At 48.0% G+C, this 25,111-nt stretch overlaps 1 protein-coding gene across 3 annotated transcripts in view; it reads right to left on the reverse strand.

Annotated features, from left to right (window-relative positions):
- BEND4 (BEN domain containing 4) overlaps positions 1 to 24,274 on the reverse strand; it is a 56,726-nt gene extending 32,452 nt beyond the window's left edge. For all 3 annotated transcript variants that reach the window (XM_068137627.1, XM_068137626.1, XM_068137628.1), the window contains exons 1-2: positions 23,849 to 24,274; positions 10,874 to 11,440 (exon numbers count right to left, since the gene is read on the reverse strand). In XM_068137627.1, coding sequence (XP_067993728.1) covers positions 10,874 to 11,440; positions 23,849 to 24,221 — 940 coding nt within the window. In that variant the 5' untranslated portion in view covers positions 24,222 to 24,274. The remainder of the gene's footprint in view (positions 1 to 10,873; positions 11,441 to 23,848) is intronic.
- Positions 24,275 to 25,111: the final 837 nt, after the last annotated feature.

Genomic DNA, 25,111 nt, shown 5'->3' on the forward strand with positions numbered 1-25,111 from the left:
GAAGTAACTTCAGGCTTTGAAGCTCAACGGCAGAACAGGGCCAGAGATCAGACCAAAACATCCAGAACATCAAGGGAAACCAAAGAAGTGGTTAAATGTGAACATCAAGAAAAAAAAAAAAGAAAAGGACCAAAAAAAAAAAGGAAGGGGGAAAAAAAAGGACATGAAAAAAAATGTTCCTGCTAACCCTTCGTGGCTGCTTTATCGATGCTGCTGCTGGGGCAGGCTCTTTGGAAACGAGATGCTCTGAAAGTATAAAGGAGACAGGATTTGTAGGGAAAAGTAATATCTTTTATTAGCTAATCTGATAGAGTGAGGGAAAAAAAGAGTCAAGCCTTGGGCACAGGAAACCGCCCGGAACACTCGTCTTGACTTTTTCAATGACACTGATATGAACTCGACCTGCAAATCCTGCTTCGCTTTGCCGACTTCCAGCCACCAGGAATGCCTCCTCCATAGAAGTCCCTCTACATTTCAGAGGTCTTTCCCCCTCACCCCCATTCACATTGGCCACAACAACCCCATGCAGTGCTACAGGCTGGGGTAGGAGTGGCTGGAGAGCAGCCAGGCACAAAGGGACCTGGGGGTACTGGTTGAGAGCAGCTGAACATGAGCCAGCAGTGTGCACAGGTGGCCAAGAAGGCCAATGGCATTATGGCCTCCATCAGGAACAGTGTGGCCAGCAGGAGCAAGGAAGTCATTCTGCCCTGTACTCAGGACTGGTTAGGCCACACCTTGAGTCCTGTGTCCAGTTCTGGGCCCCTCAGTTTAGGAAAGATGTTGAGTTGCTGGAAGGTGTCCATAGAAGGGCAACAAAGCTGGGGAGAGGTTTGGAGCACAGCCCTGTGAGGAGAGGCTGAGGGAGCTGGGGTTGCTTAGCCTGGAGAAGAGACCTTCTTGATCTCTGCAGCTACCTGAAGGGAGGTTGTAGCCAGGTGCGGGTTGGTGTCTTCTCCCAGGCAAGCAGCACAGAACAAGAGGACACAGTCTCAAGCTGTGCCAGGGGAGGTTTAGGCTGGATGTTATTAAGAAGTTCTTCATAGAAAGAGAGATTGGCCATTGGAATGTGCTGCCCAGGGAAGTGGTGGAGTCACCATCACTGTAGGTGTTTAGGAGGAGACTGGATAAGGCACTTGCTGCCATGGTTTAGTTGATTAGATGGTGTTGGGTGATAGGTTGGATGCGATGATCATGAAGGTCTCTTCCAAACAGGTCTATCCTATCCTATCCTATCCTATCCTATCCTATCCTATCCTATCCTATCCTATCCTATCCTATCCTATCCTATCCTATCCTATCCAATTCATTCCTTCAGCTGTTTGCTGGAAGATTATTTTTGCTGGCAGGCTAATCATAGAATCATAGGATCAATAAGGTCGGAAAAGGCCTCAAGGATCATCAAGTCCAACCTGCCACCCAACACCTCATGACTACTAAACCATGGCTCCAAATGCCACATCCAATCCCTTTTTGAACACCTCAGGGACGGTGACTCTACCACCTCCCTGGGCAGCCCAAATGAGGCAAAGAAGGCTCCAGGGAGACCTGATAGGGGAGACCTTACAGTGGCCTTCCAGTACCTGAAAGGGGCCTACCAGAAAGCAAGGAAGGGACTTCCTACAGGGGCTTGTAGTGATAGAATCATAGAATCATTGAATTGTTAGGGTTGGAAGGGAGAATCTAGTTCCACCCCCCCCCCCCCTGCCATGGGCAGGGACTCCTCACAGTAGGTAGAATGGGAGGGAATAGATTGAGGCTTGAGGAGGGCAGATTTAGACTGAATATTGGGAAGAAATTCTTTACAGTGAGAGTAGTGAGACACTGGAAGAGGTTGCTCAGGGAGGTCATGGATGCCCCTCCCTGGAGGTGCTCAAGGCCAGGCTGGATGAGGCCTTGAGCAACCTGGGCTAGTGGAAGGCGTCCCTGCCTGTGGCTGGGGAGGTGGGTGTTGGAACTGGATAATCTTCCAGCTCCCTTCCAACCCAAACCATTCTATGAATCTATGAATAATTAATGCATTTATCATGCACTGCTTCATCTTACTTATTTATACCTTTTCACTACTTTCAGGCTGGTTTGCCCTAAACCATGCAGCAAAACTGACAGCTCCAGGAGGCAAACCCTCGCTCACAACTCCTGGCCTTTGCTTTAACCAGCTGGGAGTATTTTCTACCTTTTAGGCTACAGCCTGTGAGAAAAATCATGCTGGCAACAGTGCAGAACTGCACAATATCCTTATATATGAGAAGGTCTAAATCCAGGTCTTAGCAGGCAGTTTCACAAATAAGTCTTTAATTTTACTACTGGGAATGTATCAGAGCCCCAGTAATTTTTATACAGAGGAAAGAGATTAGGAGACACTTTTCTCCTCATATAGAGGGATTACTTTGCTCTGTTCTTGATGGCTTAAAAAAGCCTTAAGGAGCCAATGATAAGTTTGCCAAACTCCTTTCAGGAATTATCTAATCTTCAATGATTTGTTTTTTTTAAACCAGACAAAGCACCCCCCAGACTGAATGAAAAGGTTTCTCTTCAGTTGAACTGACAGAAGATTTTGGCCTAAAAAAAACCCCCAAACATTAAAATGCTGGGGATAAGTGCAGAAGCTGCAAAAAAATTCACGTTGCTCCAAAGCCAAAGCACTGAAATGGGAATTTTTCTTCATTTATTCCCCAGGTGAAACAAGATTTCACACAAATTTCACTATTGTTTCAAGTCAAACAAAAAAAACCCAATCCAAACACAACAAAGCATAACAATAGAATCACAGAATCAACAAGGTTGGAAAAGACCTCAAAGATCATCAAGTCCAACCTGTCACCCAACACCTCATGACTGCTAAACCATGGCACTAAGTGCCACATCCAATCCCCTCTTGAACACCTCGAGGGATGGTGACTCCACCACCTCCCTGGGCAGCACATTCCAATGGCTAACAGCTCTCCCTGTAAAGAACTTTCTCCTCACCTTGAGCCTAAACCTCCCCTGGTGCAGCTTGAGACTGTGTCCTCTTGTTCTTGAGCTGGTTGCCTGGGAGAAGAGACCAACCCCCACCTATCTACAACCTCCTTCCAGGTAGCTGTAGAGAGCAATAAGGTCTCCCCTGAGCCTCCTCCAGGCTAAACCACTGCAGCTCATGCATAGGATAGAAGACATAGGTGTAATACAGTGGTCAGGAGGAGAGTTGATAGGGTGCTTGGTTGCATGGTTTAATTGATTAGATGGGTGTTGGATGATAGGTTGGATACAATGATCTTGAAGGTCTCTTCCAACTTGGTTGATTCTATTCTATTCTATTCTATTCTATTCTATTCTATTCTATTCTATTCTACTCTACTCTACTCTACTCTACTCTACTCTACTCTACTCTACTCTACTCTACTCTACTCTACTCTACTCTACTCTACTCTACTCTACTCTACTCTACTCTACTCCATTCCATTCCATTCCATTCCATTCCATTCCATTCCATTCCATTCCATTCCATTCCATTCCATTCCATTCCATTCCATTCCATTCCATTCCATTCTAGAATTAACCAGGTTGGAAAAGACCTTCAAGATCATTAAGTCCAACCTATCACCCAACACCATCTAGACAACTAAACCATAGCACCAAGTGCTTCATCCAGGCTCTTTTTAAACACCTACAGTGATGGTGACTTCACCACCTCCCTGGGCAGCACATTCCAATGGCCAATCTCTCTTTCTGGGAAGAACTGCTTCCTAACACCCAGCCTAAACCTCCCCTGGCACAGCTTGAGAATGTGTCCTCTTATTTTCCTCATGCAGTCATTTTTCGTTTGGTCAAGGAGTGATGCTGAGCTACATGCAAAAAGATCCCAGGGGGGTGGTGAAATTTTGCAGCAACAGGGCAGAGTCCTGAAAACTGCAACATCTTATTTTCTGTGTCCAAAAGGTACAGGAGGCTACGTCTCCTGCAACATTTGTTAAAAAAAAACCCAACCCCACCCTTTGCCTTTACATCTGCTGAGAAAACACTCCTCTTCCTGGTCGCCTCTTTGTGCGCCATGCAAATGGTGCTCTGCAGAGCTGGAGGCAGAGATGTACAGCAGTACCTATTTTTAGATTGCAAACTCTCATGGATTTTAAAAGGGCTTTTGCATATGGAAAGTCAGGAAAAAAAAAAAAAAAAAGAAATGCAAAGTATTTCAGGAAAAGGATAAAATGATTCATAGACGGTTGTGGAGCAGAAGGGAGGGCTCGCGGCTTTTATCTCCTGTTGACACGGCTGCCAGCGGGAGGCTCAGCACCTGCGGGGAGGGCACACCGCGCACCGGCCCTGCCAACCTCCCCCAGCAGCTCCAACCCACCGCCCTGACAGACAGGAGGGAAACCCACCACGGTATCACTAAGGTTGGAAGAGACCTCGAGGATCATCGAGTCCAATCTGTCAACACAGACCCCATGACTAGACCATGGCACCAAGTGCCACGTCCAATCTCCTCTTGAACGCCTCCAGTGATGGTGACTCCACCACCTCCCTGGGCAGCACATTCCAATGGCAAATCTCTCTTTCTGTGAAGAACTTACTCCTCACCTCCAGCCTAAACTTCCCCTGGTGCAGCTTGAGACTGTGACCTCTTGTTCTGGTGCTGGTTGCCTGGGAGAAAAGACCAACCCCTTCCTGGCTACAACCAGGTAGTTGTAGAGGGCAATGTGGTCTCCCCTGAGCCTCCTCTTCTCCAGGCTAAGCAACCCCAGCTCCCTCAGCCTCTCCTCATAGGGCTTGTGCTCAAGGCCTCTCCCCAGCCTTGTTGCCCTTCTCTGGACACATTCAAGTGTTTTCATGTTCTTCTTAAACTGAGGGGCCCAGAACTGGACACAGTAGAACACACCCCATCAGAAAACCTACTCTTTCAGCATCTTGATGGGACAGTATGGCAGCCTCCACGCACAGAGTCCCAATGACATGAGATTTAACACATCCAAGTGTTGTGTTCTACACATTGGCCTCGGCAACCCCATGCAGTGCTACAGGCTGGGGTCAGAGTGGATGGAGAGAGGCCATGTAGAAAGGGACCTCGGGGTACTGGTTGATAGTAGGCTGAACATGAGCCAGCAGTGTGCCCAGGTGGCCAAGAAGGCCAATGGCATCCTGGCCTGTATCATGACGAGTGTGGCCAGCAGGAGCAGGGAGGTCATTCTGCCCCTGTACCCAGCACTGGGTAGGCCACACCTTGAATCCTGTGTTCAGTTCTGGGCCCCTCAGTTTAGGAAAGATGTTGAGATGATGGAACATGACCCTAAAATGTCCCCCCCAGCTTTCTTGTAGCCCCCTTCAGATACTGGAAGGGCACAATTAGGTCTCCTTGGAGCCTTCTCTTCTCCAGACTGAACAGCCCCAACTCCCTCAGTCTGTCCTCACAGGAGAGCAGATCCAGCCCTCTGATCATCCTCATGGCCCTTCTCTGGACACGCTCCAGCACCTCCAGATCCTTCCTGTAACAGTGGCTCCAGAACTGGATGCAGTACTCCAGGTGGGGTCTCACCAGAGTAGAGTGAGACCTCCCTAAGGCACACAATGTTTTGGGGGACAACAGAAAGTGTTCAGAGAACAAGTGTTGTGCCTGTTTACAAACAGTTGGGCATTTCAAGTCACAGAAAAAAGTTCTGCTGGCTTCTTTAGTAGCAGAAGCTCCCTAGAGCAAAATCAACACATGAGATGAAAATGGACTGAGTTTTGGTTAACCTTGCTCAGGGGTGGCTGTGCGACTGACTGCCTGGGGAGCTCAGAACTCTGTTCTATGTAGCAAAACCTGAGGGACCTTCTGGGTCACTTTTGGCCTGTGTGTAAACATCACCCAGACAGCAGCCAATGCATTTGATGATGATTTTATGTTGGTTGATAAAGTCATATATCCTTGCACACTACTTTTATGTTTGATACACCATTAACAAGGTATTTCTTTACTCCTGGGGGGTGTGGTTAAAAATGACTGTTTATTTATCTTCTCTCTCTTCCAAAGGCAAGTATGATGAGAACCCAGGAAAACACTGGCTGCTTAGCCTGCCATTGGTCCTGGCTTAATACAGGATTCAATTGACTAAGAACTAAAGCATAGAATCATGGAATGATTTGGGTTGGAAGGGACCTTGAAGATCATCTAGTGCCAACCCCTTGCCATGGGCAGAGACACCTTCCACTAGACCAAGCTGCTCAAGGCCTCATCCACTCGAGCCTTGAACACTTCCAGGGAGGGGGCATCCACAACTTCCCTGGGCAACCTGTTTCAGCACCTCACCACCCTCACTATAAGGAATCTTTTCCTAATATCCAGTCTAACTCTCCCCTCCTGCAGCTTAAAGCCATTCCCACTTGCCATATCACTACAAGCCCTTGTAAAAAGTCTCTTCCCAGTTTTCTTGTAGATTCTCTCCAGCTACTGGAAGACTGCTATGAGGTCTCCCCAGAGCCTTCTTTTCTCCAAGCTGAACAACCCCAACTCTTGCAGCTTGTCCCCATAGGGGAAGTTCTCCAGCCCTCATCCCTTGATGAGATAATAGCTTTGCTTGAAAAAAAAATGGGTTGAACAGATGCAATACACCTAGACTCCTGAAGGGCATTTAACTTGCTACCACGAGTTATCTCATTGCAAAAGCAGCAATACACAGCATAGGCAGACTACAGCATACAGGGATTAAGAACCTGCTACTTAGACCTCAAGTATTTGTCACTGGGGGAATCAGAATGGTTTGAGTCAGAAAAGACCTCCAAAGCTCATCTAGTTCAACCCCCCTGCACTAAGCAGGGACATCCTCCACTAGATCAAGTTGCTCTGAGCTTTCTCAAGCCTGACCTTGAATATCACCAGGGATGCGAGAGGTCCCGGGTTCAAATCCCGGACGAGCTTTACAGACTGGAAAAGGGGAAACATTGCCCCCATCTTCAAAAAGGGCAAGAAGGAGGAACCAGGGAACTACAGGCCAGTCAGTCTCACCTCTGTGCCTGGAAAGATCATGGAACAGATCCTCCTGGAGTCACTACTCGCTCAAAAGAATAGTGAAGAGGTGATTGGGAACAGTCAGCATGGCTTTGCCAAGGGCAAATCCTGCCTGACCAACCTGGTGGCCTTCTATGAGCAGGTGACAAAATTAATAGATGAGGGGTGAGCAACTGATGTCATTTACCTGGACCTGAGCAAAGCCTTCGACACTGTCCCGCACCACATCCTGGTCTCCAAACTGGTGACACATGGGTTTGATTGGTGGACCACTAGATGGATAAGGAACTGGCTTGATGGCCGCACCCAAAGAGTGGCTGTCAATGGCTCCATGTCCCAGTGGAGGCCAGTGACAAGTGGAGTCCCTCAGGGATCAGTCCTGGGACCTGTCTTATTCAACATCTTTGTGGGGGACATGGACAGTGGCATTGAGTGCACCCTCAGCAAGTTTGCTGATGACACCAAGCTGTGTGGTACAGCAGACACGCTGGAGGGAAGGGAGGCCATCCAGAGGGACCTTGACAGGCTGGAGAGGTGGGCACAGGCCAACCTCATGAAGTTCAATAAGAGCAAGTGCAGGGTCCTGCATCTGGGTCGAGGCAATCCCAGGCACAAATACAGGCTGGGCAGTGACTGGCTGGAGGATACCCCTGAGGAGAGAGACTTGGGGGTGCTGGTGGACAAAAAGCTCAACATGAGCTCTCAGTGTGCACTTGCAGCCCGCAAAGCCAATCAGATCCTGGGCTGCATCAGGAGAAGTGTGGCTAGCAGGTCGAGGGAGGTGATCCTCCCCCTCTACTCAGCCCTGGTGAGACCCCACCTGGAGTACTGTGTCCAGTTCTGGAGCCCCTATTACAAGAGGGATGTGGAGGTGCTGGAACGTGTTCAGAGAAGGGCCACAAGGATGAGCAGAGGGCTGGAGCACCTCTCCTGTGAGGACAGACTGAAGGAGTTGGGGCTGTACAGTCTGCAGAAGAGAAGGCTCCGAGGTGACCTAATTGTCGCCTTCCAGTATCTGAAGGGGGCCTACAGGAAGGCTGGGGAAGGACTTCTCAGGATCTCAGGTAGTGATAGGACTAGGGGAAATGGAATGAAGCTGGAGGTGGGGAGATTCAGGCTGGATGTGAGGAGGAGGTTCTTCACCATGAGAGTGGTGAAACCCTGGAATGGGTTGTCCAGGGAGGTGGTCGAGGCCCCGTCCCTGGGGGTGTTTAAGAGCAGGCTGGATGAGGCTCTGTCCAGCCTGATCTAGTGTGGGGTGTCCCTGCCCATGGCAGGGGGGTTGGAACTAGATGATCCTTGTGGTCCCTTCCAACCCTGAATGAAACTATGAAACTATGAAACTATGAACAATAAACTACAATGAATAGATTGTGTTTCTAGCAGAGCCTGACACGGACTGACAGCAGCCTCCATACCATTTGACAATTCTCACCATAATCACAAAATTCATTTAGAAACAATAAAATCTAGAGGATACAGAAACTGGTGAAGCAGGACAGAGTGGGGAAAATAGGGCAGCCAAAGCAATCTGGATCACTTAGCACATGAGGAGAGCCAAATACTAAGTACGTAGGTCCAGGAAGGAACACACAGGGAATGAGAAGCTCAGCGGCACGACCAACAGCCAAATGACCAGGCTAGGAACAAAGAGACTATTCACCTTCACTCAGGCAGATGGGAACACACTGCACGTGTTTCCAGAGCCCAAAAACTTAAAGAAATGAGCAGAATGGAAAAAAGGACTGCAAAGGAGGATGGAACTCCTTGGGGGAGTTTTAAGCAGCTCTGTTCGCTTACTTCATCGAAGATGGAAATTGTGAGCTTTCCATCTGTAGGTACCTTCAGCTGGAAAAAGGCACCCAGGCCTACACAGCACTTCATTTAGTGGAGCAAAGCATAGAAGTCAAAGGCCTGATTTCAGATCATCAGGCAGGGAAGCCAGCAGATTAATCAGAAATGTAATTAACCACAGGAGTCAAGTGTTGGGAGTAAGCGGTAGAGCCGCTGCTCACCAGCCTCCAACTCAGGACTGGAGGCCTTCTCAGGTATTATTTTAGTCAAATGTAAGTCATGCTTTAGTCAAAGTCAAAAAGATTACAAGGTTCAATATAGATGATTGAATGAAAGACATGGGTCAGATTATGGACCCTAATGATCATTTTTGGTCTTACACAGCTGAAGCTAAGACTCCACAGCAGTTGAAGTCCACTGGAATCAACAAGAAGGTTGGAAAAGACCTCAGAGATCATCAAGTCCAACCTATTAGCTAACACCTAACACCTCATGACAACTAAACCATGGCTCCAAGTGCAACATCCAGTCCTTTTCTGAACACCTCCAGGGACAGGGACTCCACCACCTCCCTGGGCAGCACATTCCAATGGCAAATTACTGTTTCTGGGAAGAACCTTCTCTTCACCTGGAGCCTACACTTCCCATGGCACAGCTTGAGACTGTGTCTTCTTGTTCTGTTGCTGGTTGCCTGGGAGAAGAGATCAACCCTCACCTGTTTACAACCTCCCTTCAGGTAGGTATAGAGAGCAAGAAGGTCTCCCCTGAGCCTCCTCTTCTCCAGGCTAAACCACCCCAGCTCCCTCAGCCTCTCCTCAGAGGGCTGTGCTCCAGACCTCTCCCCAGCCTCACTGCCCTTCTCTGGACACATTCAAGTATCTCAATGTCCTTCTAAAATTGAGGAGCCCAGAAGTGGACATCACACAGTGCTTCCATGATGGACGAACCACTACTGAATCCAGTGAGAGTGCACAAATTGTGATGACTCCAGATTTTGGGAGAGGTGGGGGAACTTGTCTAAATGTTGGGTTTTCTCTGCCCTGAATAATACTGCTTAAGGAAGGCATCTGCTAGTATCCCCAGGGACCAATGCTCAACAGAAACACACAGTGTAATGCAGATAATTAATACCTCATCACTCATAGCTGGGAGAAGAATTATGAAGGCTGCTGCTTGTTTTTTTTGCCAAGATTTTGCAGCTGCACCTACATACTGGGGCAGTAGCTGGTTACTGCCTTCTTCCTCTGTGCATGGTTAGCAGCTTTGAAGTCCTTTCTCTCTTGCAGCCTTTTCCTGGTCTTTTCTGCCATTTAGGGATTAGTTCAATTACATTTGCATGGATCTATCCTAAGTACCTCAAACTTTAGCTAGCACAGGTGCAGCTCCCTGGAGTTTATATTTTCTCTGCTAAATTCCACTTTGCTTTCAGTAGTATTATTTGAGGTTTATTTTTGCCTGTGCTTAAAGTTCAGAGGACACAGGGCCAAGATACCTTGGTCTTATCCAACACCACTCTTCAAAGATCTCAGTGCACCTTACAAGGGAGAAGGCCTTAGTTTAGAAGAGGCAAGAGAAGTTTTTCTCAGAGGGGGTGTCTATTAGGTGAGGGTTTGCTGTCTCTTTAGTCTCACCCAGTAGCTGCTAGGTGTGGCTGAAGTGGAGAAGTTGTAGCCAAGCTTTTATTTCAAGTTTTAGTTGAAGATGAATGGGAGGAGATCCATTTATGCTTCTCACTGAGCTAACAGCCAAATCTTCTTCAGTTAAAAGTAGGGATGCAACTTTGAATACTTACTTGAAGCAGCCAAAAAGAGAGTCTCAAAAGGGAGTCAGGTCACAAGACACATAATTAGGTCTAAAAGCACCCATTGGACATGACCATCACAAACCACTTGGTGTCTGGAAGTTAGGACTGCAAGCACATCCCACACACAGCTCACTAGTCCAGCAGGTGGTTTTTCCAGTAGGCACAGCCCTAAGAGTTTTGGCTGGAGACAAATTGCAGTGTTTGATTATTAATGATCCCAACCTTAGAACCTAACTAGAACTTAAGCCAAACTGTTACCCAAACTGTTTTCATCCCTGACTGACAACATTGCATGGCAGGGAATTATTTACCTGGAATGCTCTCCAACTTTCTACGAAGCTCCTCATTTTCTTGTTGCAATGAAATTACCTCCTGCTCTAGCTCTTGACACCGAGGGCAGTAGCCTTCTTCCTCTTCCTCCTCTTCCTCCTCTGGAAGCGTAGAAGACGATGGGTGACCGTGAGATTCAGATGTTGCCGGAGATGTCCATCCGCCTAAAGTGTGTACTGGAGAGGTTGAAAGGGGATCCACATCTGCCAAATGGCTAAAATCATTTACTGATGAGGTGTTCTGAGAAGGGAAGCTCCCAGAGAGCAAATAGTTCTGAAGGGAATCGGTAAAAACTCTCAGAAAGGCTGAGGTCTGCTGTTTCTTTTGCATATACTGCATCTCTATGTCTAAAATGTCTGATGTCTGACTATGCACCATTTTCCCAAGCTGACATTGCTCTTGTCTTTCACTATAATTGGGGTTTTCCTGCTTTATGCAAGAAATCATGGACTGAGAGTGATTGTTGTCCAGCAGTTTTCCACCGCAATTCAAGAGACTTAGAACCCGGCTGCACTGCTGGGCGAAGGCATCCAGAATCATTCGACTCTCTGCAACAGAAAAAAGAGAGATGAATCACAGCAACCCAAATGCAAAAGGTTATGGCAGGCAGGAGCAGCTAGATGAATGTACACAGCCGTTTACAGTCGCATGCATTTCATTTCTGAACGCATTAAAGTGATGGCTTCTGCTTTAATACTTCTGCAACACTGTGATTTAAAACAATCCCCACTTTGCTTCTATTTTGAGAGTGCCCTTGTGCCCTTGCTGTTAATCAGAAATGCATTGTGATGACAGTCACTGCTTACTGCCACCTTCTAACAGAGGGACTGAAGACAGGAAAACAGGGAAGGAAATACAAATTCCATCCAATCTGCTACAAATGAAAAGTTCAAGTAAGTACTTCTCTGGAAGCCTCTTTCAAGCTGCTGGTGGACACTGCCTGAACATGTTTACAGGACTTTGCACTACACCTTTGCCCAGTGCCCTGCTCCTTTCCAGCAAGGCTTCCAAGTTTGCTTTTTCTCACTTTCATCTTTGCTGCACTCACTTGATACTGGACATAAGACACTTCCCATGATCCACCCCCAATTCTATGGACTTTGCACATATAGAACAGAACAGAACAGAGCAGAGCAGAGCAGAGCAGAACAGAACAGAACAGAATAGAATAGAATAGAATAGAATAGAATAGAATAGAATAGAATAGAATAGAATAGAATAGAATAGAATAGAATAGACCAAGTTGGAAAAGACCTTTGACATTATGAAGTCCAACCTATCACCCAACACCATCTATTCAACTAAACCATGGCACCAAGCACCCCATCCAGTCTCTTCCTAAACACCTCCAGTGATGGTGACTCCACCACCTCCCTGGGCAGCACATTCCAATGGCCAATCACTCTGTCTATGAAGAACTTCTTCCTAACATCCAGTCTAAACCTCCCCTGGCACAGCTTGAGACTGTGTCCTCTTGTTCTGGTGCTGGTTGCCTGGGGCTGCCCAGCAATTTCTGGAGGCAGTATCTTGGCTCTGGAATCAGGAATAAGAATGTCACACTGCACCTAGTCAGCCTTGACCAGAAACAGCAGCTACAGTTGAAACCTACATAGTATAATGATAGCATGGTAGGGGTTGGAAGAAACCTCTGAAGTTCATTAAGTCCAAGCTCCCTGCCAAAGCAGGATCACCTAGGGCAGGTCACACAGGAACACATTTGGCTGGGTTGTGGTAGCAAAGGAGACTCCACAACCTCTCTGGGAAGCCTGTTCCAGTGCTCTGTCATGCACACAGCAAAGAAGTTTTCCCTGTGTACTAGTTTGTACCCATTGCTCCTTGTCCTATCACAGGTCACCACTGAAAAGAGACTGGCACCTTCCTCTTGACATCCACCCTTGAGATATTTAAAAACATTAATAAGATCTCCTGTCTTCTCTAGGCTAACCAGCCCCAGGTCTCTCAGCCTTTCCTCATCAGACAGAAGTTCCAGTCCCTTCATCAGCCTCCAAGCCTCCACTGGATGCTCTCTAGTATATCCCTCTTGAACTGGGGAGCTCAAAGTGAACACAACACTCCAGGTGTGGTTTCACTAGGGCAGAGTAGAGGGGGAGGAGAACCTTCCTTGACACATTTCTTAATGCACCTCAGGATACCATTGGCCTTCTTGCCCACAAGGGCACATTGTATTAGGATAGTTCATTTCTCCAGTGCCTATGTATGCAGCTCAAGCTCCAGTAACAGCTCCTGGACCCAGATGGAAAATATCCAAGACATTTATGGTGTGATTTGTTGGGTTTACCAATAAAATAAAAACGCCTTTACATTTTTTTTTCTTAGCTTATTCATAACTGAGTTCTCCTCTGGGTGTCTAAAAAGAGGTAACTAACATTTTCCATGAGATGGGAAGGGGAGGAAAAAAAAAGACAAGAAAAAAAGCCTGGTAGGTATAAGTGCTGCCAATTTTGGAGAGCTCTTCTCAGGCAGGCTTGACTTTTAGGAAGTGACAAATGCATTTACTTTTGAAAAGGCAACCTGCTACAGATGCATGAGACTAAGCACCCCAGACCTTCATTTATCTTAACTTCATCACCAGAGATGCAAACATAGCCTGATCACGCTGATAACACAGGAAGAACAGAAACATTCAGAATTCAGGCCTTTAAGGGGTGGCACTTCTCACCACACTTCTCCACAATCCAGAAGAAAATCTACCTCACACTGAGGTTAGTACAGCTGGCCTCAATAATATTTGAAACAACACTGATTTGCATTTTTACCATCCTCCAGATCTCTGCAAAGAGGACAGGGCTGAGGCAGCATACAAATGCTTTCAGTCCTGAATGCAGCCTGAGGAGACCTCCCTGGCACAAACCCCCAGGCTGTCACCTTCCAAGGACTTAACTGCAAGAACAGGGGTGTGAGGAGGACAGAGCAAGCACAGCTGCACAGCTGGGCTATGAGGCTGCCCAGGGCCAAGCAAAGAGCCCACCAGCATGTAAAGACCACTTACAACACTCTCATCATCAGCCTCCTGTGCCAACGAGTGGTACCACACCCTCAGCCTCAGGGCTGATTTCTCCAAAGCATCTTTGATCCACAACGCTAAGCTGTGCCCCCAGACTCAAAAGGGCACAAATGCACAGGCACTGCTGCTCCCTTTGCAAGGGAGTGCTGGTGAGGTGCCAGCTCTGTAGCCCCCATACCTGCAGTCCCTCCTTCCCTTTCACTGCATTAACCTAAGGCCAGCTGCCTTTAACCCCTACTATGCAAGTGCAAAGTAACACAGCACAACTGGTGTAATAGAAATGAAAAGAATGGAACCTGGGTGACACTGCAGCTTTCCACATGGGACCTCCCCATGAACCAAATCAAGGAACTCGAGCATGATTAACAACTTCCAAGTTCTCCTTTGCCTGATTTATTTACATTGCACAATCTCCCCTTTAAAATTATTAGAGGGTGATATTGATTGGAACTTTGGATTGGAACTGGATGAAGCACTTGGTGCCATGGTTTAGTTGATTAGAATCATAGTATCAGTCAGGGTTGGAAGGGACCACAAGGATCATCTAGTTCCAACCCCCTTGCCATGGGCAGGGACACCTCACCCTAGATCAGGCTGGCCAGAGCCTCATCCAGCCTGGGCTTAAACACCTCCAGGGATGGGGACTCAACATCCTCCCTGGACAACCCATTCCAGGGCTTCACCACTCTCATGGTGAAGAACTTCCTCCTCACATCCAGCCTGAATCTCCCCACCTCCAGCTTCATTCCATTCCCCCTAGTCCTATCACTACCTGAGATCCTGAGAAGTCCTTCCCCAGCCTTCCTGTAGGCCCCCTTCAGATACCGGAAGGCCACAATTAGGTCACCTTGGAGCCTTCTCTTCTCCAGACTGAATGGTGTTGGGTGATAGGTTGGACTTGATGATCTTGAAAGACTTTTTCAACCTGGTCTATCCTATTCTATTATTCTATTCTATTATTCTATTCTATTCTTCTATTCTATTCTTCTATTCTATTCTTCTATTCTATTCTTCTATTCTATTCTATTCTATTCTATTCTATTCTATTCTATTCTATTCTATTCTATTCTATTCTATTCTATTCTATTCCGTTCCATTCCATTCTATTCTTCTACTCTATTCTATTCTATTCTTCTATCCTATCCTATCCTATCCTATCCTATCCTATCCTATCCTATCCTATCCTATCCTATCCTATCCTATCCTATCCTATCCTATTTTTGCAATCCCACTGCAGAGTAGTTTTATTCCCCCCCTTCCCTTCATTTTAATCCTGTAATCCGATTCCAGACCTGAAGTCATATTTACTGTTTGTGCTTTAATCATTTTGGTCCCTGTTGACAAAACAGTTACTCATTCTTTGCGTCTCCTTGTTGCAAGGGGGATGAAATATGAATGAAGCAACCAAAAAAAAGGAGATTAGATTAATACAGGAGACGTTATTCAAATATTATGGTTTTGCCTAAAACACAGCAAAAAAAAAAAACCAACAAGAGTAACCTGCCATTCCAAATGATGGTTTTGAAGAATGCTGTAATGCACACAAACATCAGCAGAGATAAAAATTAATGATTAGGTTTGTGGTAGAACGGAATGCATTAGGCACATTTGCCGCGATAATGGCTTGAAACGTCACTGAGATTCTACACACAAATGACAGCATTGATTTAATCTTCAGTTCAGTATCAGATCTGCTCCAAAGACACAAAACCCAGCAATTACTCTTTTTATTTCCCCCCTCCCTTTCTTTTTTTCAATAAGGATGGAAAAGACCTCAGAGATCATCAAGTCCAACCTATCACCCAACACCTCATGGCTAACTACACCATGGTTCAAGTGCTGCGTCCAATCCTGTTTTAAACACCTCCAAGGACGGAGACTCCACCACCTCCCTGGGCAGCACATTCCAATGGCTTTAACTCCTTAGAATAATAGAATCAATGAGGTTGGAAAAGACCTCAAAGATCATCAAGTCCAACCTATCACCCAACACCTCATGGCTAACTAAACCATGGTTCAAGTGCCACGTCCAATCCTGTTTTAAACACCTCCAGGGATGGTGACTCCATCACCTCCCTGGGCAGCACATTCCAACAGCTAACAACTCTCTCTGTGAAGAACTTTCTCCTCACCTTGAGCATAAACTTCCCCTGGCACAGCTTTAGACTGTGTCCTCTTGTTCTGGTGCTGGTTGCCTGGGAGAAGAGACCAACCCCCTCCTGGCTACAACCTCCCTTCAGGTAGTTGTAGACAGCAAGAAGGTCTCCCCTGAGCCTTCTCTTCTCCAGGCTGAACAATCCCAGCTCCCTCAGCCTCTCCTCGTAGGGCTTGCACTCGAGTAACTTTAACTCCTACTCAAAGATACAAAGAAAAAAGTCAGGCCAAGGCAGGCCTATTTTGAAATATTAACATCAAGATTTACAAATTATTTTCTTTTTTTTTTTCCCTTTTTTTTTTTTTTTTTTTAATGGGCAGCACTGGGCAGCATCATTGAGGGATGCTTTCAGCACATGCCTTCTGGAAGCATCTGGCTCTGTGCTCAAGCAACTTCTACACCTGTAAAGGTGGCTGGACCCACAGTCTGAATGACTGGGGTAGTTTTAGGCTATGCCTGTAAAATTTTTCACAGATCTTGACCAGAAAAGTAGTAAAATGTAAATAAATCACTAGAGGAGACCTTACTGCTGTCTACAGCTCCCTGAAGGGAGGTTGTAGACAGGTGGGGTTTAGTCTCTTCTCCCAGGCAACCAGCACCAGAACAAGAGGACACAGTCTTAAGCTGCACCAGGGGAGGTTTAGGCTGGATGTTAGGAAGAAGTTCTTCACAGAGATTGGCGATTGGAATGTGCTGCCCAGGGAGGAAGTGGAGTCACCATCACTGGAGGTGTTTAGGAAGAGACTGGATGGGGTGCTTGGTGCCATGGTTTAGTTGATTAGATAGTGTTGGTGATAGGTTGGACTCGATGATCTCAAAGGTCTTTTCCAGCCTGGTTGATTCTATTCTATTCTATTCTATTCTATTCTATTCTATTCTATTCTATTCTATTCTATTCTATTCTATTCTATTCTATTCTATTCTATTCTGTTCTATTCTATTCTATTCTATTCTATTCTATTCTATTTAAAAAGGAAAATAAAGATAATTCTATAAAATCCCACTGGAGAGATATCTACCATAAGATTGCCTGTACCAAACCAATTCTTTCTTCTCTTCTTGCTTCCTTGCTCTGGAGAGATACTAACTTGCTTCTGCTTGACCTTGGCTGCATTGTTTTGGTTAAGTCCAACAGCAACTTTCTCTGCTCCTTTCTCTTCTCCCTTCTGTACAGGGGGATCTGGGTAGGCAGGGAAGGAGAAGCTAGTAGCTTCCCCTGGTGTTTGACCAGGGGTGTTCTTGTGCTGTTTGTTACTTGTAAGTCTCTGTAAATATTGTAAACCCTGACTATTTTGTACACATTCATTGCATTCCATTGTAGATTGCAGTTTTGCCTGTAAATACAGCTTCCATTTGCTTCCAGCTGGGCTAGGCTGGGAAAGTTAATGTTGGGGGGGGGGGGGGCAGTGGGGCAAATTTCAACCCACCACAACGACACTAAGTGAGAATAACCACAGTTATTTATTGTGATGGAGGGAAAAAAAAAACCAACAGAAACAAATGCTGTCCATTTAGCTTATACTGCAGAAATTGGGATTTCAGCTTCTCCAGGCTGACTGTAATTAGAAAGGCAAGCACTGTGCAATGGCTAATCACTAAGAAGTGACAAAAAGTTGGGTTTATGTGATTACTGCTGAATAGTCACTGATCTGTGATTCTTAACTTACTTCATGTAGATGTTCCCTAGCAAAGGAGGATTCTATTTAAATGACTAAACCAGTGTAAACAGTTCATTAAAAGCCTTTCTGTGGTATTCCTTTTCCTTATTATGATGCTCACCAACCATGCAATTCCAATGCCTCAGACCCTGCAGTCTTCAGTCTTAACAGAACTCCCATCACTTTTATCTAGACTTTTGCCTACAGGTGGACTTGCAGGATCAGGCCCATAAAGAGGATTAAAGTGCTAAAAAAACAGAAGTATTCCCAACTAGGCTGAGAGTCCAAGCAACCAGAAGATGCTGCCATATGGCAAAGCAGGTACCAACTCCTGGATACAACATTCATCTTCACACCTGGTTAGGCCACACCTTGTGGCCAGTTCAGGGCTCCTCAATTTAAGGACACTGAGACACTTGAATGCATCCAGAGAAGGGCAATGAGGCTGGGGAGATGTCTTGAGCACAGCCCTGTCAGGAAAGACTGAGAGTGCTGGGGGTGTTTAGCCTGGAGAAGAGGAGGTTCAGGGGAGACCTTATTGCTCTCTACAACTACCTAAAGGGAGGTTGTAGCCAGGAGGGGGTTGATCTCTTCTCCCAGGCAACCAGCAACAGAACAAGAAGACACAGTCTCAGGCTGTGCCAGGGGAAGTTTAGGCTGGAGGTGAGGAGAAAGTTCTTCCCAGAAAGAGTAATTGGCCTTTGGAATGTGCTGCCCAGGGAGGTGGTGGAGTGGAGTCACCATCCCTGGAGGTGTTCAAAAAAGGATTGGATGTGGCACTTGGAGCCATGGCTTAGTTGTCATGAGGTGTTAGGTATTAGGTAATAGGTTGGACTTGATGATCTCTGAGGTCTTTTCCAGCCTGATTGACTCTATGATCTCTTTTTTCTTGCTGATGCTGAACTGTGTGGCTTCCCAGCCATCCCACTGCCAGACTAACACCCGCTTTTAGTAAGGGTAATCTTCTGAAAGCCAACCTGATCAGCTGCACTGACGCATCAGCAAAGATGCCTGGGAGGACTGTCAGAGCATCACCTTTTCCTACACCTCCAGGCTCTTTTCAATACTCAGACCAGACAGCTCCGTTAATAAGCCATTGTGCTGGGTCTCTGTGTCTCTGGATTCAGGTTGTGGCTTTTCCACAGTTCCCTTTGTGATCTTGGCCAGCTGGTTTAGAAAGTCATCTCTGTAACTACTGAGTGAGTCTTAGCACCTTTCCTTCCTCCCTGCAGGGAATGTATGCATTCACTGGTATTTCATTTTTTGGCAAGACTCAAAAGTCCAGGTTCCTCAGCTCTTTCAATCATTTCACCCTTCACTTTCCAGAGCTTCAGTCCTCTCACACAATGGTTTATATTTCTTGATTTCCACCCCCCCACCCCCCATTATTATGAATTTAGATCCTGAGGCAGCAGATCTGTATCCCCCAAATGGCTCTGTCCATGCATACAGACTCTGTCATTATGTTTTTAGATATGATCACTGCTGTAAGCTTCTAGGCTTGGATGATGAAATTGAGAGCATGTGACCCCTCCCATGACTAAGCAATGCTTTCTTGGGCATTTTGCATGAAGATAGTCCAAGGCAGTCTGGTGGCTGAAGATTAGAGGTGTTTGGCCATTTCACTACTGATCCATGGATCTGCTTCCTCATGGGGGTTTCCCAGCTTCTGGATTCAGGCCAAAATAATGATCTTTGATTTATCTCTTCACTTAAACGTGGTTCTGTCCAGGCATTCTGGAACTTTATTAACTGGTTGTGTTAAACATGCCAGGTTGTTGGCACTGGAATAACACTTCTAAGACAGCTCTGCTTTTCTTGAAAGCCCACCTTAAATTTTAAGGCACAGTGTGAGGTTTAGACTGGATGGGGTGCTTGGTGCCATGGTTTAGTTGATTAGATGGTGTTGGATGATGGGTTGGACATGATGATCTCAGAGGTCTTTTCCAACCTGGTTAATTGTTATTCTATTCTATTCTATTCTATTCTATTCTATTCTATTCTATTCTATTCCTATTGCTATTCTATTCCTATTCCTATTCCATTCCATTCTAAAAAGGAGATTCTCAGGTGGACTATGATACTGTTTAAAGTACATGCTACCAAAGATACACATTGCTGCTACCAAGTCTGTCCTCATCTTTCTTCTAGACTCTCTTTGAGTACTGAAAGGCTGCAATAAGGTCTCCCCAGAGCCTTCTCTTCTCCAAGCCAAACAACCCGAACCCTCTCGGCCCTTCCTCACAGCAGAGGTGTTCCAGCCCTTGGATCATTTCTGTGGCCTCCTCTGGACCCTCTCCAACAGGTTCATGTCTTTCCTGTGCTGAGGACTCCAGAGCTGGTTGCAGTACTTCAGGTGAGGTCTCACCACAGCAAAGCGGTGGAGGAGAGTCACCTCCACCAACCTGCTGTCAAGTTTCTTTTGATGCAGCCCAGGATATGGTTTGCTTTCTGGGCTGTGAGCACTCATTGCCAGCTCATGTTCAGCCTTTCCACCACCAGTACTCCCAAATTCTTATCCACAGGGCTGCTCTCAGTCTCTTCACCTCCCAGCCTGTATTGACACCAAGGTTTGCCCTGACACAAGAGCAGGACTGTGTCCCTAGCCTTGTTGCACCCCATGACGATCACAGAGGCCCACATCTCAAGCTTATTCCAGGTCTCTCTGCATGGTGCCTCATCCCTCAAGCGCGTCAACTCCACCACTCAGCTTGGTGTCATCTGCAGACTCATTGAGGGTGCACTTGATATCACTGTTCAGGTCACTGATTATGATATTAAACAGCTCTGGTTCCCAGTACAGACCCCTAAGGGACACCACTTGTCACTGATCTTCATCACTGACTACTACCTTCTAGATGAGACCATCCAACTAATTCCTCAACCATCAAACAGCCCTTCCATCAAATACATATCACTCCAAATTAGAGAGAAGGATGTTGTGGCAGAACATGTCAAAGGTCTTACAGGAGTCCATACAGCTCCTCCCTTGTTCACTGATGCAGTCATTCCATCAAAGAAGGCCACTAGGTCAGGGAGGCAGGATTTGCCCTTGGGCCATGCTGGCTGACTTGAATCACCTTCCCATCCTCCATGTGCCTCAGCACAACAGCCTCTAGGAGGGTGTGTTCCATGATCTTCCCAGGCACAGAGGTCAGGCTGACAGGTTAGTACACAGAGGTACATCAGTGCTTAAGTTGCTAGCAGAGTTGGACATCCCAGGAAGAGTGTTTTACTAGCCAGCTTGCACACTGTTGCCTGCACAAGTGAAGAGGTATCAGCAAAAAGAGGGAAATCTCTGAAACTCAACTCAATGAGTGTCCCTACAAAACTGTACTCTACAGCCTTCCACCTCTTCATTCAACAAGCACCTGCCATGTGCTACAGGTAAGCTACGTGGGAACACTGTGCAAGTCATGGATGGTGACTACTTGCCTTGTGGAGAACAGCTCAGTGCACATGCAGCTGGATGGATACCTGCAGCTGGATGGATACCTGCTAAGGGAAGGATCCCTCCCTCCCTCCAACACCCACTAATCAGGAGATGAACCTCTGGCTAAGAGGTGTTCTGGAAAGGACCAAACCTATGCCACTTGCTTTTGTGAGGAACCCAGGAGCTGGGTGGGCAGAGACCATGCAGGTGCTGGGCAAAGTGCAAAGTGACTGTGCATGGAGCACATGCAAATGCCCAGAGCTCCCTGAGCCAAAACCTCAGCTCTGCTTCCACAGTGGCAGCCTGAGCTATTAAATTGCCTCACACACTTGTTATGAAGGTCTCAAGGTTTTGGACAAAGTCCTGCACAAGGTCCCAACTAGCTTACATGCCACAGCTCCCTGCTCAGCTTATGTGTGCTATGGCTCCTCCAGCTACAGGCACCTGGTGTTTCTCCACCACCAGGCAGGAAGGATGGGTGCACAGCTCAGCAAAGCACCCATACCTCAGGGTTTACAATGCTCAGGAGGTTTAAACCTTGCCTCTGGCTTTATCACCCACTTCTGTGCACTCCAGCAAGCTTCTGGTTTCTTTTCTACTGTTGTCCTTAGTACTCAAGTTTTAGCTGAAACAATCACATAATAGTATGTTTGGACCCATACAGGAACCTACAAGTAAAAGTAAAGCCTGGGTGTGCAGGTGATGGGACAAGGACTTCACAGAACTTTAGTGCAAAAAACAGTAGCTCCTTAACTGTCTTTTTTCTCTCTTTTTTTTTTTTTTTCAGCACAGGACTGAACCAGTGGCAAACTTTGAAGTCTGCTCTAGATCCTGGCAAGCAGAGGCTACAGGGGCAGGGGAAAGTCCAAACTTCTGCTCACCATCAAAGCCCTGAAGGGCTTTGCTGTGAATATGGCCTCACACACCATCTACCAGAGAACTGAGCGTTTCCCATGGTGTAATTCTTCTTCTGTGAAGAAATGTAGGTGCCACATTTATCATCAGCATTTTGACTGTGGACCAAGGCGGGGGGGAGGGTGGGGGGGGGAGTACAATACCACCATTAGGACATTGTAAATAAGAAGGGATTTCAAGAAAAAGGAAAACATGACCTTCTGCCACAGATCACAGGGCTGTGCATCAGAGCTGTGAATTTTCAGGCTAATCTATTCCAGTATTAAACTTTTTTTTAGGTAAAGTGCTTGAATTATTTGTAACAAGGCATGATAAATTCAACCAGTACACGGCTGCTTCTGAGCAGAAACAGGCATTAAACCACAGCCATATATCCTATTAACTAGCAGATCTCCCTGTTTAGTAAGGAAATGTCATCACATTTGTTACAAAGGCAAACAGCAACATACCAAAACAGGATCCAATTTTTCTAAATAAATAAATCAATGATGTGTCAAAAATTAACAGATGAGTTAATATACCCGATGTTATCAAAACCAGATGGTGCTTCATAATATTCATCCTGTTCAGTCAAACCCTGAATATATTCTGGACCATCAGTATATAAAATAGGATGCTGCTATTTGTGATGGCAAACAAAAGCAATCATGCCTGCCAAGCACATACTATAACAGGCAGCATTTCAGCTCTGCTAGACAGAAAGTAATTAGAATGCTTTTAATGTCCAAAAGAATGATGCTGATAGGCTGCCACAGATGTGTAGATTTATGAATATTTATATGGTGGTTTATAGCTGACACTTTTATCAGTTGAAGAAGATAAAATATCTGCCTGACTCAAAAGCTTGACAGTCAGGTTAATAAAATCTCATTAAAGAGAATGACCTATGCAATTATATAGGATTTATTGTAATTCATTTTTGATTGTACTCTGCTTAAAGATGCAATTTCCCATTTCCTGATGCCAAATTTAGGTTGCATATCAAGATCTACGTGGTTTTTTAACTCCAAGCCATCACCGGGAGGAAGATATGCATTCGGCATCTTACACCTTTAACGGGGAGAAAAAAAAAAATAGAAATAAACAAAATGAGCTGATCTCCGGCTCCTCGCTGCATCTCACGGAAACGGCGCAGACAAGCACCCGATCTGTTTTCTTTCTGTTAGAATCACCTCTTTTACAGCCGCCTCTCCATCACCACCAGCTCCCTCCGGCAGCTTCAACCCCCCCCGCCCCGGCCCCAACCCCAACCCGCCGCCTTCCCCAGACGCCACTGCCACCGAGCCGGGGCTCCCTCCGCCCCGCGGAACCCCTAGCCCGCCGACGACAGCGGCGCTCCCGCAGGTGCGAACCGCCCCGCAAGCGCTTGCCCCGCCAAGTCGCCGGTGGCTTGACGGCACAGCCCCGACGGCGGCGAAGGGGGGGGCGGCCGCCATACCATCCCCGCGGGCGATGCCAGCCGGGCGACGGCCCCGGCCCGGACAGAGGCCCCGCCCGCCCCCAGCAACTTCAGCGACGCCGACCGACGGGGAGACCCAGCCGCCCGCCCCGTCTGTGACCCCCCGGCCCTACCCGCCCCGCGCACAGCCCCGGGCCAGCCGGTGCCGCCAGCTCCCGTGGAGGGGAGCCCAAGGGGTCCGGGACCGCCGGCAGCCCGCTGGGAGTGGGGCTGGGGGGGCTGTGTGTGCGTGTAGTCCGTAGCCCCCATCCCACTCCCGCCTGCTGCAAAGTGCCCCGCGAAGTTGCGCGGCGGAGAGGAGTTGCGGGTACCTGCGCTCAGCTCCGCACCGCCGCCCCCAGCCGCCGCCGGGCAGGGGCCGTAGCGGCCCGAGGAGCTCGGGGCCGGCGGCGGTGGTAGCGGCGGGCGGGGGTGGCCCTGGGCAGCGCCGGGGGCGGCGGCGGGGCGGGCGGGCCCGTTGGGGAAAGGGCCGTGGGGCGCGTAGGGCAGCGGCTCGGCGGCGTGCGGGAAGGGCTGCCCCGCTCCGCGTCCGCGGGGCACCTCCACCATGGTGGGTCTCTCGTAGCGCTTGGCCAGCGCCGCCCGCTTCCCTGGGAAGGTCTTCAGGACGCTGTAGGGGCCCCGCTGCTTGTAGATTTTGGGGGTGCTGGGCCCCTCCTCCGCCGGCTGCATCTCCTCCTCCATCCTCCTCCCCCGGCCCCGCCGCGGCCCCGCTCCGGGGCTCTGTCTGCCGCCGCCGCGGCTCGTCTCTGTGGCACGGCGGAGCCCCGGCGCGGCGGGGCGCCGGCCTGATTGACAGGCGGCCGCGCCAATGCCTGGAGGGAGACGGGCGGCGACCGCCAAGTGTTTAGGGTAATCTCTGCTAATGGCAGCGGGGCGGGGAGGCGGGTCCTGGCGGGGCCGCCGCCGCCCCCGGTATCCCCTGCTTGAGGGGCAGGTGAGGTGTCGGGGGCCGGCGTGGGGGCAAAGAGGCCGTGAGGACACCCCGCGACCCCTCCCCTGCGCGGCCGCGGGCTACCGCTCCGAGCGCCTGATGAAACTTTGTGGGTCCTCCGCCGGGCGCGGAGCCCAGCCGCGACTGTCCCGCCCGGCTCATGGCCCTCGCCTCCTCTCCCTTTCTTCTCCCTGTCACTGTCCCTCTCTTCTCGCTGCCCCTGTCCCTCTCTCTCTCCTTTCCCTCTCCCTTTCTTCTCCCTGTCCATCTCTCTCCTCTCCCTCTCCCTTTCTTCTCCCCGTCCCTCTCTCCATCCCTCTCTTCTCGCTCTAGCTGCCCTTCTCCCTGTCCCTCTCCCCTCTGCTTCTCCTCGGACGGAGCAAGCCCCGGGCACGCCTCCCCGGTTATTAGGGGTGAAATAAATTGTGCCATAAATAAAAGTATTTGGGAGTCCAGGACCTGTCAGAGTTGATTAGGGCACAGAGGACATTTTCTTTCTCATTATGCAAAAGCGTTTCATGGCGAAATAAAAGAGGTTTCGCTGTAACTCATGCATGTCAGATTTCCAGGAATCCGGGAGATTAATCACATTTAGCATTATTTGCAATGTGCGTGCGTGTGTCCCCACCCGCTCTCTGCA

This window comes from Melanerpes formicivorus, unplaced genomic scaffold (assembly GCF_026170545.1).
Source record: "Melanerpes formicivorus ecotype bairdi unplaced genomic scaffold, bMelFor1.0.p_v2 SCAF_4, whole genome shotgun sequence".
NCBI classification, from domain to species: domain Eukaryota; kingdom Metazoa; phylum Chordata; class Aves; order Piciformes; family Picidae; genus Melanerpes; species Melanerpes formicivorus.